This window comes from Anabrus simplex, chromosome 1 (genome assembly GCF_040414725.1).
Source record: "Anabrus simplex isolate iqAnaSimp1 chromosome 1, ASM4041472v1, whole genome shotgun sequence".
NCBI lineage: Eukaryota > Metazoa > Arthropoda > Insecta > Orthoptera > Tettigoniidae > Anabrus > Anabrus simplex.
Genome location: NC_090265.1, coordinates 1,555,820,910 through 1,555,835,061, shown reverse-complemented (window position 1 = coordinate 1,555,835,061; position 14,152 = coordinate 1,555,820,910). Strand labels below are relative to the sequence as shown.

General features: G+C 39.5%; 2 protein-coding genes across 2 annotated transcripts in view; one reads left to right on the top strand and one right to left on the bottom strand.

Annotated features, from left to right (window-relative positions):
* Positions 1 to 288: 288 nt before the first annotated feature.
* LOC136880465 (distal membrane-arm assembly complex protein 2) lies at positions 289 to 4,300 on the bottom strand. The gene is made up of 2 exons (XM_067153303.2): positions 4,249 to 4,300; positions 289 to 4,124 (listed from the first exon to the last, which is right to left on the bottom strand). The coding sequence occupies exon 2, from the start codon at positions 4,048 to 4,050 to the stop codon at positions 3,229 to 3,231; it is 822 nt and encodes a 273-aa protein (XP_067009404.2). The 5' UTR covers positions 4,051 to 4,124; positions 4,249 to 4,300; the 3' UTR covers positions 289 to 3,228.
* A 300-nt stretch (positions 4,301 to 4,600) lies between these two features.
* The window catches only part of Cdk8 (cyclin-dependent kinase 8), a 164,503-nt gene continuing 154,951 nt past the window's right edge, over positions 4,601 to 14,152 (top strand). The window contains exons 1-2 of the mRNA XM_067138108.2: positions 4,601 to 4,858; positions 5,131 to 5,206. Of these exons, the coding sequence (XP_066994209.1) occupies positions 4,728 to 4,858; positions 5,131 to 5,206 (207 nt within the window). The 5' untranslated portion in view covers positions 4,601 to 4,727. The remainder of the gene's footprint in view (positions 4,859 to 5,130; positions 5,207 to 14,152) is intronic.

The window sequence follows — 14,152 nt, the reverse complement described above, 5'->3', positions numbered from 1 at the left end:
TTACCGTTCACGTACGAAATCAACTCCCTGAAGTCGTGGATGACAAGCTCCATTTACTAATCTTGGCTGCGTGGTATTGACGAGAAATTTCAACTTGATGGGAGAAAAGGTTAACATTAACAAATAGAAGAGACTAACAGATTTTTTTTCCAAAGGTGTTAACTGAGGTATGTTTCTTGTATCACTACTGTATGTACTGTATCCTGTCTTCTAAAAAGTTACTATAATATGAGTTATAATACGCTAAAACTGTTGCCGTAAAATAGAATCAGTCTGTATATTTTTAAATACTGTTAAAAATAATGTATTCAGTTTATACATACGATACATATGATACATAATTATGATTCAACTACAATACTAAAACTGCTCACTCCACAGGGAGAAAAATTGCTGTATTACCTTCAACATGATCTTAACTTACTCCTAATGTTATTATCTTCATCAAATTACAAATAATTTATTTTATTAGTGTCTAATCTTACCCCGTAACATGAGGTAACATTGGACATGGGTATAAAACACATACCATCTGTACACACTCTCTAGTATAGAAAAAGAGGCCAGGAAAGTTAACTATGAATTTTTTTTAAAATGAATGCATAAAAATCATAAGCTTGATAATTATGAATGGAGAAGCCACACACAATAAATCAAGGTAAGGGTTAATAGAGAATGTTTTCAGGGTGGATATATGAGAGTGTTGTTTAGGCTGAGTATCTTTGCTTGCAACACTTGGTGGAGGTGACAATCTTCTATTCTTGGCAGACTTACTGGTGGTAGCAATCCTCACTGGTAGTACATTTTCCAAGCTGGACGTTAATTTTCTTTCTGTCATTCTCCTTGTTGGAGTCTCACAATGCAACTTTTCAAGAATGTCTACCATAGCAGAGGAAACAGAACTTTGAAGGTCTGTGGTACCATTACCAGTCCTCTTTCCTGGCATCAGCTTGAGCACACACTCTTCATCAAGAGGATGTATTCCGGATTTTAAATTTCTAGAATCTCGTCCTCCTTCATGTAGTCTGGACATAAGCTGGTCCAGAAGTGCAGGAAAACAGAGTTCACACAAAATTATCTGCTAACTTGGTAATTAACAACACTGCAATGAGTAAAACAAACTTCAAAAAGCTTTAATGCTGTGTGATTTATTTGTGGTATCCGTCTAAAGATACCCCTGAAAAATGAACCTCCATTATTAGAAAACCCAATGTTTGCATAAATGTCATTACTTTTTGCAAATTGCAGTCGCTTAAGTGCGGCCAGTATCCAGTAATCGGGAGATAGTGGGTTCAAATCCCACTGTCGGCAGCCCAGAAGATGGTTTTCCGTGGTTTCCCATTTTTACACCAGGCAAACGCTGGGGCTGAACCTTAATTAAGGCCACGGCCGCTTTCTTCCCATTCCTAGGCCTTTCCTATCCCATCGTCGCCGTAAGACCTATCTGTGTCAGTGCGAACGTAAAGCAAAAAAAAAAAAAAACTTTTGCAAATTTATTTTAAATATATCTGTAGCATAAAGCAAATCATTCTAAGCTATATTGGGGAGATTATATTTGATATATCTTTCAACAGCAGAAACAGTGCTGGATCCTTCTTTACCTCCAAAACATTAATAACAACAGAATATAACAGGACGTGATGTAAATTCAGTAGTCGTGTTGTTAGCAACACGGCAAAACTAAAAGTACCTTTCACTATGATGAATCCGAGATGAGGAAAAAAAAAAAAGGAAGACCTGCATTATGTCCTAAGTTACCCTGTTTTATGGGATGTGCTATACATGCTCAAAAAGTGTATTCTCTATGTCTTGCGATTTCGATAACTCAAAATAAAATTTAGCTCCCGACATGATTCAAGATAAGTTCCACTGTAATGCTGTGTGATTTATTTGTGGTATCCGTCTAAAGTTACCCCTGAAAAATGAACCTTCCATTATTAGAAAACCCAATGTTTGCATAAATGTCATTACTTTTTGCAAATTGCAGTCGCTTAAGTGCGGCCAATATCCAGTAATCGGGAGATAGTGGGTTCAAATCCCACTGTCGGCAGCCCAGAAGATGGTTTTCAGTGGTTTCCCATTTTCACACCAGGCAAATGCTGGGGCTGTACCTTAATTAAGGCCACGGCTGCTTCCTTCCCACTCCTAGGCTTTTCCTCTCCCATAGTTGCCATAAGACCTATCTATCTCGGTGTGGCGTAAAGCAAATTGTAAAAAAGTGAGATACAACATGGCGCGGCTTGGGCGAAATCACGTAATACAGAGCGGGCTTGCCAACTTATGCATTCTTAGTGACAAGACTATTGGGCTGGATTGGTTAGGTCTGGGGAGTGACAAGACCATTGAGCTGGATGGGTTAGGTCTGGGGAGTGACAAAACCATTGGTCTGGATTGGTTAGGTCCGGCTAGTGACTAGACCATTGGTCTGGGGGCGTAAGCTCCCAGGTTAGAGCTGTGAAGCGGCCCTCAAGCCTCTCGTATCCCGGGTGACACCACCATTGGTCTGGATACGTTACAGTAGGTTGGTGACAAAACAATTGGTCTGGATAGGTTAGTGACAAAACCATTGGTCTGGATAGGTTAATGACAAAACTATTGGTCTGGATATGGTTCTCTTACTTTTAGCGAATATGGCAACCCTTTATTACACGTGATGTGAGCTCCGTCGGAGACAATACGAAGCTTGTCCGGAGAATAGGAACACATCGTAAACATTGGCCGGCCAACAGGAACACAGCACATGGTCGCATTCAGATGATTTACACAGTCTCGGTTTTAATTTTGCTATATAAGTGTTAATACTTCTTGGGGCGGGAAGGTGGGTTTCCTTTCTGCTACTTAAGGTATCATTGTACATAATGTTTATAGGAGTTTTATCATCCTTAAGTCTGCGCACCAGGTATGGAAGCAGCACCAGAAGTATTGAAGTGAAGAATAGATAGTACTATCACAGGGGCGAGCATAAATAGCTTATGCTTTAGCAAAGTTCTTAAGAATTCAAATTAACATTATCACTTCAGAATAAATCACAGAGAATATAACTCAGCATACAAGACATTGCTGACTTTAAAACTGTTCTAAGGAATCTTTATGAAGCAACACACTACAATAAGAATGATACAGTGTAGGGCCTAATCATTATTTACTTATTTAAACAACATAATTTTCTCACAACTGTTGATCAGTTTTGAGGCTAAACATAACTAAGCAATATAAACCGACAATCATTTATACATTTTCTTCTAGTTTCATGTATTCTACTCCATCTATTTTAAGGTTTGGCATAATATCCTCAAGTAAAAGACAAACTAACTGAAAGGTTTTAGAGTTAGCTAAGTTATGCACTTTCAAAGTCTGTAGCTTCTGAAACCTATATAACGCACAAAGTCCACGCTCTGTCACATTACGACAATTACTAATGTCCAAGTATTCTAAAGTCTCCATATATTCACCACTTATACGATCCATACACCAGTCATCAAAATACGGACAACTGTTAAAACTCAACCATTTCAAGTGCTTCAGTCCATACAAATTACGAAGACCTTCATAGTAAATAGGCATATTAGAAGCATCTATGGCTTCCACATACAAATCTGGAACATATTTCTCAGGAAGGTCATACTCTTCTTCTTCGTTCTGTTTCACCCAATCAGTTCTACCACAGAATTTGATAGATCCATTACGATACACAATGAAATGAGCTGCTGCCAAATCATTCCCCAAAATTTCATGGCGTTCTGGAATAAATCCTTGGTTCATTATTGCTTTTAATTCCTTTCTTTTAAGCCACCATTTACGAATTTTTTGCGGGCGTAAATCGATTGGTGTCTGTAAGAACCTAACTATATCAGGTTTCATTCCCTTCTCAGGAGCAAATAATTTGAAAGCACTGTACCATTCTCCTTCTTGCTGATGCCAAGGTATTCGAAAAGGTTTCTTTTCCTTTGTATCATCTGCGGACGAAAAGCGAACAACAGTGTTAAACACACTTGAATAAGATGTTAGTTTCCTTGTAAGTAAATTCTTCCTCAGGATATTAACTGACATGTTTACAACCGTCTGGATCTTCTTAACCTTAAATCACGTGCAGCTAAGAGAGGACGAAGAACCCATCACAATTTCTGAAAACAATACGTTTCTATAAAAGTGATTATCAAAATGTCATCTTAATGCTGCATTTACAACAGCAAAATCAGAGAAAAAATCTTATACAGTGGTACAAAAATGCACCTCCGCCAATACTACCTATCAGAGCGCCATATTGCAATGTCTTTCTCAAGGATCATATATAAGAGAAAGTCTTTCTTCCGAAGATCTATTGTTCCTTGTTTTGCAGTGTGCGCATCTTTATTGTAAAAAAAAAAATGTGATTTTATATATTTATGAATCCTCCAAGTTTGAAATAAAATTAATATTTATGACAATAAAAGAAGAAAAGATAACGTGTCTATCTTGAGAAATGTTAAATATACTTCAAAGAATAACCTTTAAATGCAATGTATAAATATACCGCTCTCGGTAATTTTTATTTATTTACAGGGGAGTCAATGAACAATTGCATACACCGTCAGGCTGATATTTATGCTCTCTGCTGGGAACTTCAGAAAGGAAACATAAAATCAAATAATTTGCGGAGCGGACTATTGCGTTAACTTTTGACAGGTCAAGAGGTATTCGAGTCTCGAGATAGTTGTTAAGGAGGTTGTTCCTTTTCCTTTATCTGTATGATGGACTACGAATTCAAATTGAAAACAGCAAACGAGCGTGCCAAAGTAGAAGATTTATTTGATTATGAGGGGTGTAAAGTAGGAAGAGGAACGTATGGTCATGTTTACAAAGCGCGGCGTAAAGACGGGTAAGTGATAATTTTCGTGTTAATAATTTCGTTAGTTAATCTTACAGTAAATTATCGTACTAATAAACTATTTTCTAGATTGCTTTTTCTCGAGAAAGAATTCTTACGTTCATAAAACATGCATTTTCACGTGCACTTATTACTGCAGTATCTTCATAACACCAGTGTCGGGATTTTACACCTTGTTTACTTGTATGATGACCCAACGAATTGATCTACAATAGTTACTGAATGTGCTTGTGCTCATGAAAATACTTTTATTATTATTTCAGATCAGACACCAAGGATTATGCCTTGAAACAAATTGAAGGAACTGGGCTGTCAATGTCGGCCTGTAGGGAGATTGCTGTAAGTACCACTTTGAAACTAAACAGAAATACTTCAGTTCGAGATTGGTATGCATGGTAAAATTTTCAAGAATTCAGCCTTATGAATAGGCTACAAGTAGGCCTACACCTCCTTAGCTGTACAGAAAATGATTATGGACTATGGCATGTCCAGACGTATATAAACTACATCTAAACGCATTTCTATTGTGCCTTAGAATATGTCTCGTGTGGTCTCTAGCTCTTCCAACTAAATGTGATCGAAAAAAGGAGGACAGTTATTGCCAGGTGTGAAACTGTTTGTAATATGTATGGTAATGAGAGAAGAATATTGCCTAGTCAGGCTAAAAGGAATATACTCAGCAGAAAATTTATGGAAATCTGTGCCAACATAAGATCTAGTCCCATACAGTAGACTAAAGGAGTACTTCAGAGGGATCCATTGAGCCCCATTCTGTTTACTGCAGCCACAGCAGATGTCAGAATAACACCAGAAAATGTTCTACATGAATGCATATGACATGGTGTTGGTTTCAGGCAGCCAAGGTGATCTTCAGCAAGCCTTCAGAGTGACTAAATGGGCAGAACTAAAGGAATTGCTCATCAACGAGGCTAGGGCAGTGATAGTAACTTTTATAAAAGGAGGCAAATGTGAAGTTATTTGCTATAAATGCAAATCCCCTCTTGTCTGCCTCACACTTCAAGTATCTGGTGGTCACGCGACTGATACCAGGGAACGTTATCACAATCCATGTCCATGCGAGAGTGAATGCTGCTGTAAGAGTAATGAGTAACATGTTAGAACTCTCTCACTGGAAGTGATTACACTCTTTCATCCAAAAGTTGCTCTAGTGGCCTCATATAGGCTAGAGAACGTAAGTGCAGGCATCTTGCTAAGCTAGAGAAGTTCTTAAAAAGATTTCTTTGTTTATCAAAATTCATACATAGCCTATGCCTTAACGAGAGCTCCCTTTCATTAAGGAATTAAGGCTCTAGCTGCTCTTACTATCTACACCAGGATATGAGGCACTGATGACCATTATGAGCAAAAATCAGGATGGAATGTAGAGTGACTTTTGCTACGATGTGTTGATCTGAAGGGAGAAAGAAGATTGATTTCAAAATGTGTGTTGCACTTGTGTGTGTGTGTGTTTGCTCTCCCTATTTCCTTGGGGTGTTTGGATGTGGGGATTCATGAAGAGTTCAGCTTTGTTTGTTTACTGTGATTGTAAGAATGGTAAGTAAAATTAATTTATGATTAAATTTGCTTCATCTATCTTCCATGTTTGTTTGCATTCAACAATAATGATCACATTTTCTGAGGCTTTTAGTTTAGCATTTTATAAATGTACTTTTTGTCAAGTCATTCTTCTTTCATTGTCAACTCGGTTCAACTTTTTCAGTCTCTCGAAGCATGAAATATTTTCTTCTTCTTTTATGACTGCATAGGATCACTTTATTCAGTCCATCGTTCAGGTCTCTTTGAAGGGATTGTTCGGGCTTTGCGGTCCTCCCAGTACTTCTTCAGACACTCCGATCTTCGTGCCCTTTCCTCGGTTGAAAATATGCGTGTTGTTGGTTTGTTTCATGTAGGGGTAAAGCGGAAGTTTATATTCTTGAGTTTTATATTCAATTTTATCTTATTGTGGTGTCTTCTGTTGTAAGGCTTATTTCCTTCAGATCCTATCTTACTTCTCTGATCCATTTACATCCTGTTGTGGTATTTTTTTGAGACAAGATTATGTTGTACTAGTTGTTTCAGAAGTCTCGAATCCTGCATCCTCATGATATGTCCAAAGAATCCCCATTTCCTCTTACACATAGTAGCCTATCTGTAATGGGTTCTAGTCCTTTGTACACGAATTTGTTAGGTATTATCTGCCACTATCCATTTTTCTGGTATTTGTTGTTGATGCAGGTTCTTCCAATCGTCTTTTCAATTTTCTGAAGTCTGTCAGTCTTTAATTGTTTATTCAGGTAAAGTAAACTTGTGTCCTCATCCCGAGGTGGTGCAGCTCTTTTCAGGCACACCCCAGTGGAGGTGAGCTCCATGTACCATTTCAAACACATACCAGCCCTCCTGCCATTCTTAAATTTCTGACAGTACCGGAAATCAAACTGGACCCCCGAGGACGGCAGCTAATAACACTAACTGTTACGCTACAGAGGCGGACGTTTATTCAGGTGAAAAAGTGTTTCTGCTGCATATGTAGCATCCAGTTTTATAACTGTGTTGTAGTGTTTTATTTTTGCATTTATTGATAAACATCTCTTTTTGTAGATATCCCATGTTAATTTTTGTGCTTTAGCTAATCTGTTTGTTCTTGTTGGGATTGAGATTTTTTAAATTTCGGTAATGTGTTATTACTACTTCGAGATATTGAAATTGAGTTACCATTTTGATTTTATTACTATTTATGGTAACTTCTTTTAGTTGTGTTTGTTTCGGGGGCATAATTTCTGTTTTTTTAAATTACATTTTGAGGCCAGTTTTATCTGCAAAGTTTTGAAGTTCTGATATCTGGGTTTTTGCTTCTTTTATGTCCACTGCGAGTAATGCTAAATTGTCGGCGAAACCCAGGCAATTCGTTTTGATTTTTCAGCCAATCTTTATTTTTGGAGGACATTTCCTAAGCCATTCGCTCATGACCACTTCTAGAGCACAATTAAATAATAGTGGTGAGAGCCCATCTCCCTGCTGCAGTCCAGTTGTAATTTCAAATGACTCTGATGTTTCACCCCTAAACATCACTTTTGATTTGGTGTTAGTGAGAGTAAATGTTATCATGTTTATTAATTTGGGGGTCGATGACCTTAGATGTTACGCCCCTTTAAAAAACAAGCAGCAGCATTATCTACATCTACAATTGTTATCACCCTATCTCTGTTTCTTCTCTTGTTATAGTCCATTATCAACTTAAGACTCATGATCTGATCAGGAACGCTCCTCCTGGTCTGAACCCTCCTTGATATTCTCCTAGTTCTTTCTCAAGTTGTAGACTTATCTTATTAAGGATGATTCTTGAAAATATTTTGTAAGTTATGTCTAGGATCGAGTTTCCCCTGTAGTTATTAGGGTCGGTCTTGACTCCTTTTTTGTGCAGTGGGTGATTGTAGTTGCTTAGCCAGGATTTCCGTTGGGGGGGGGGGGGGGGGGGGGGGGGTTGGGCATTCATCCAAATGAGTGTCCATAGATCCAAGTAAGAGTGGCGGATTCCGGAAGCTAATAGTATTCTTCTTCTTCCCCCGCCTTTCCTACATCTGTAGGGTCGCAGGTGCGAAGTGTCTCGCACATGTGGATTCGGCCCTGTTTTACGGTCGGATGTCCTTCCCGACGCCAACCCTATGTGGAAGGATGTAATTACTGTTGTGTCTTTCTTTGGTGGTTGCTAGTGTAGGATGTTGTCTGAATATGAAGAGAAAAGTGTTGGGGCAAACACCCAATCCCAGAGCCAGAAGAATTAATCAGACGGGATTAAAATCCCCGACCCGGCCAGGAATCAAACCCGGGACCCTCAACACTGATCATTCAGCCAATGAGTTGGACTGCGGAAGCTAATATTAATATACATTATATATAAATTTCTTAATAAAAGTACGTTCGTTAAAACTCCTGGGATGTCTGGACTCCTTGGACGACCCCCCCCCCCCACGGCTACCTCTGTTACTCCCATCCCAATATAACTGCAGCATATCATATATTCCGAGTACAAGTGAAATGAATGCAAGAATAAACAGTTTGAGTGAAAGTGCAATCTGGTTTAGAATAAATACGGTAATGTTATTATAATAATGGTCATGTGATAAGCAGTAAAGAAGTGACATTTTATACAAATAATGCGGCAAAGAAATACACGTCGAATACAGGTTTCTCGCCCTTCTTGTCCATGGCTAGATGATGAAGCTAAGAGAATGATGGCCCACTGTGACTCATTTCGACATTATAAACAAACCCTAGATGACACAGACTTTGAATCTTACCGCATCTTAAGAAATCGCACAAAGTAGTTAATCAGAAATAAAAAATGTATATATTTCCAGAATTTAGCAAACAACTTAAATTCTAATCGCGCATGGGACCAACTTAGAGCTCTGGGAATAGGAAAACATTGACAGAGGCAGACACCTCCTGACATTTAACTTGACGAACTGAACGATTAGTTTAGTAGAGTCAATATTTAACCTACCCCAATTAACTGCACCGACTCGCTGCCCTCTCCTCCAGCAATCCACCATTCACATTTCACAGTGTCAGAGAAAATCAGGTTAAAAAGGCTGTGTACTCGATTAAATCAAAGACTAAAGGTGTAGATGATATTCCTATTACTTTTATACATAACGTTATGGGTGCTGTCCTGCCTATACTGACGCCCATACTGAACTACTGTTTACTAAACGGAACTTTCCCTCCTGTCTGGAAAACAGCCAATATTATACTGGTACCTAAGAGTTTACACCTACAATCACCCTTTGACTATCGTCCAATGTCCATACTCCCTGCACTTTCTAAAGCCTTTGAGCGTTTAGTATACGAGCAAGTTCTGGAATACCTAAATAAAAATGCTCTTTTAGACCCTCTGCAGTCAGGATTAATAAGGATCATAGTACCGCGACAGCACTTTTGAAGGTTACTGAAGACATTAGAAACGCTATGGACAAATGACTGCTCACTATACTTATCCTTTTTTACTTCAGTAGCGTGTTTGACACTATAGTAATTCCGACTATGATAAAGAAAATGGAACTGCTAAATTTTGACCTGGCTGCGCTAAGGTGTTTAGTTCTTATTTGAGTAACTGTCAACAGCGTGTAACAGTAAACGACAAGGCCTCTAAATGGAAAATGAACTTAGTGTTGCCCCACAGGGCAGTATTCCAGGGCCCCTAATTTTCTGTATTTGTATCAATGACATACCATCTGTAACAGGAAATAACACACACCACCTCTATGCTGACGATCTTTAAATATATCGACACTGCAAGACAAGATATTAACAATGACCTCCGACGGCTGTGTACATGCACAACGAAACACTCTTATACTAAACTGCACAAAATCTCAGGCCATCATAATTGGATCACGAAAATTACTGAGCTTCTCAAACAATCCTGCCTATCCTGCTGAATGGTAACATTATTTCCTACAGTAAAACGGGTAAAAATCTTGGCGTAATGATGAATGAAACGGTTGATTGGTCTGATCACACAAAAGAAATATGTAAAAAGATTTTTGGAGTTCTTCACCCTCTTAAATGGCAGAGGGATGTATTTCCATTTGAGCTATAGGCCAAGCTAATACAGACACTCATTCTCCCTATTCTTGATTATTGTGACGTCGTTTTAGTTGACATGATGAGAGAAGAAACACTTAAAAGTTCAACGAGCACTGGGTTTCTGCCTGCGATTTATTTACAGTATCGGGTACGATGGTCATATCACCCCATACTATCAGGCTGTCGCATGGCTGATGTCTGATAAACGGCGGCAGCTACACACTTTAACGATGGTGTTTAGAGTGGTACTGAAAGTCAGCCACTGTATATTTCTTCTAAATGAATGAAATGGTTTTATCATCATTTCACAACTAAATACTACATGTTCTAGATTCATTCTTTCTATTCCACTGCACCACACATATAAAATTATTAGATCTTTTGTGGTGAATGTCGCCAGATTATGGAATACCCTGTCAGCTCAGGTCAGAGAAACTAGCTTTTTTTTTTTAAATCACGATTTGAGGTCACCTGCCGAGACTCTCTGCTGAGGACAGCTGACTGAATGGTTGAAGTATGAATGTGTACGTGCCTGAGAATTAGTCATTTTTAAGAGTTTTTAATATTCATTTAGTTAGTAATTTATTTAAATTCATTTTCAATTCTATTAATTTATGTAGATTTAACTATTTTAAGTATCTCACTATTTTATTTAAGATTCTGATTAGTATGTGGTTAAGTGTACGAAGGGGCCTGGAGCCCTAACTTTGCCACTGTAGAGAAGGCACTAATAAATAAATAAACAAATGAATATATAAATATAGAATGTAAAGCATATCGGTATTGGTATTTTGTTAGTTTTTAAAGAAAAATACACGTCACAACATATGCTAGGTAGGGTTTACCTTGTCCTATTAGTTTCCCTCGTGGTGAGGGCCCATGCAGCTGTCAGCTTGCATCCGGGAGATAGTGGATTTGAACCCCACTGTCAGCAGCCCCGAAAATGGTTTCCCCATTTTCACACCAAGCAAATGCTGGGGTTGTACCTTAATTATTAAGGCCACGGCTGCTTCATTCCCACTCCTAGGCCTTTCCTATCCCACCGTCGCCATAAGCCCTATCTGTGTCGGTACGACGTAAAGCATATTGATAATTACTTTCCCTCGCACGCCTGGGATACAGAATATAGTACCATAGTATAAAGTTACACTTTTGTGACGCTAATATTCGTATGTATAATTTTTATTAACGTGCCAGAAACCGCCGACACAGAGCTGTTGCCATTTCAACACCGTTTTAAGGGCCACCGACCCAAGCCGGGATTTGAACATGCGAACTCAGACTCGGAAGGACAGCGACTCAACCAATTGAGCCACATGAAAAGGAGGCGTTTTTGATTATTGTTATAAATAGATGCAGTTAGTATTTTTACAAAAGTTTTATGAGGAGCATTTATTAAGGCATACGTTTTCAAACTGTCCTAAATGCACGAGGCCGGACAGAAGAACTAGCTGGAAGCTGAAGAGCCTTGCAGGGGTGTCGCTTCCTTCTCTGTTCACTTTTCCAAACTTTTCCAAACCGCCTACCAAGCGACCGCTGTTCAGCCCGGAGGCCTGCAGATTACGAGGCGTCGTGTGGTCAGCACGACGAATCCTCTCCGCTGTTATTCTTGGCTTTCTAGACTTCCTACTCACTGTCAGGCGTCAGATTGCTCTTCAATTATAAACACGTGGGCTGAGTGTACCTCGAACGAGCCCTCAGATCCAGGTAAAAATCCCGGACCTGGTCGGGAATCGAACCCGGGGCCTCCGGTAAGAGGCCGGCACGCTGCACCTACACCGCACGGCCGGTTGGTTACTCTGATGTCTCCTTATTTTAGAATTTGACTTAAGGTATCCTGCATTCGATTCTCGGCATTGACAGAGTTAAGAAAAACATGGGATGGGGAAGATACAGCCTTGTTTTTGGGTGCAGTAGAGTTGGCCTTGAGTCTCCCATAATCGAAATATGTACGACCTGGAAGGTAGTCACCTTCACGGGGCGTAGTACCAAAGTGGTTCCTTTTCTTAGAAGAGGACAAATTAAATGAAGATTAACTTCCTCACAAACGAAGAACACTATTACCAATTTGACGAACAGTTTCAATAATGCAGCCGGTTTATGTTAAGAGTACAGAAGCTATGATTGTACATGGTAACAATCAAAACCATTAATATCTACTGAAGATCCGTCACTGCACTCGGTAGTACTGGCTTTCTTTTCATATCCACCGAGCGAGATGGCCGTGCGGTTAGGGGTACACAGCTGTGTGCTTGCATCCAGGAAATAGTGGGTTCAAACCCCAGTGTCGGCAGCTCTAAAGATGGTTTTCCGTGCTATTCCCTTTTCACACCAGGCAAATGCTGTGGCTGTACCTTAATTAAGGCCACGGCTGCTTCCTTCCTACTCTTAGCCCTTTCCTTTCCTATCGTCGCCATAAGACTTACGGTGCGATGTAAAGCAAATTCTAAATAAAAATTAAAAAATCTTTTCACAACTCCTTCCAAGGAACAGTTGTATCCATGCTACTGGCCTGGGCATTATTTTGTGGGTACGCCACTGTATCCACTTACCATTTAAGGTAGTAAGCCCAAAAGATGGTTGGATACTCAAAACACACCACCATAAATGATGCGGCTATGGCTAAAATGTACAAAGAAAGGTAAGGGACGGGATCTAGTGTTTCAAGTAGAATCTGTATCAATAGAACGTGGTTTCCCATTTTGAAAACGTTTTATGCATCAACAGCGATTCAAGCCTGGGCCGTCCTGATGAGAAGATGGAACCATTGGAACTGAGTTATCACGTCTGCCAATTACAAGATAGTTTTGATGGTGCCATTTCAGGTTCCAATCAGTTCCCGGGCATTTGAAAAAATATATAGGTCTACCTATTGAACTAAGGCACGCATCCGCGATTGTCTTGCTACTGTTAGAATTAAAAAAACTTTTTCGTAACTTACCAAGGATGTGCATACTTTTGGCTTCTCAGTGACAAAACGGTCCCTCTTCAAAAAAGTTACTTATATGGCACAAAATGGAACTACAGTAAGTGCAGCTCACAATCCTGTCACAGTCTTCCCAATGCTGCAGCTTAAACACAGCACATCTCTCAACCATGGTACAACCAGTGGATCCCTAGGACATTGTTGTTTCTGGGAACTGATGTGCAAAAGCTGACACGATGTTGTAAGCTTGCAACTGTTTCTGGCCGTGGCCTCCGTTATCTCGGTGATAACTTTCCGGCCCGCTACTGAGTAATCCCTTGCTAATTACCCCTTTCCTCATGTCTTGACATTTGTCAACACACGGTTACATTCCCAATACTGAGGTCTCTACAGGGAAATATCCCCACGCATCACAATCTTAAGTGTTTTCCTTTCATTCAAGCAGTACAAATATGGATAATTATGTATGGCCCTATTGAGCCTTTCTATTAGATTCTTTGGAAATTCTGAGTTCCTTTGGAGGGAATTAGATATTTTTCACCAATAGACCATGTCAAAAATAGATCAGATGTAAGGCTTTTCAGGCGTTTGCTCTATTAACCAGCGTTTTATCTTAGGTCTGACACTAGACTCATCAGAGTGGGATGTGTCAGACCCTACCCACTGACGCTGAGGTGTGTGCAGGTGAACTTATCAGAAGCCCTTATAAGAGGCACAGTCTGATAACTGCATACGGGAGATAAATCTCCACAATGGAATTATTGCCCGCC

What these genes read in the sequence shown, in the direction of transcription:
- LOC136880465 (XM_067153303.2), bottom strand. Translation starts at nt 4,050, where the DNA reads ATGTCAGTTAATATCCTGAGGAAGAATTTACTTACAAGGAAACTAACA.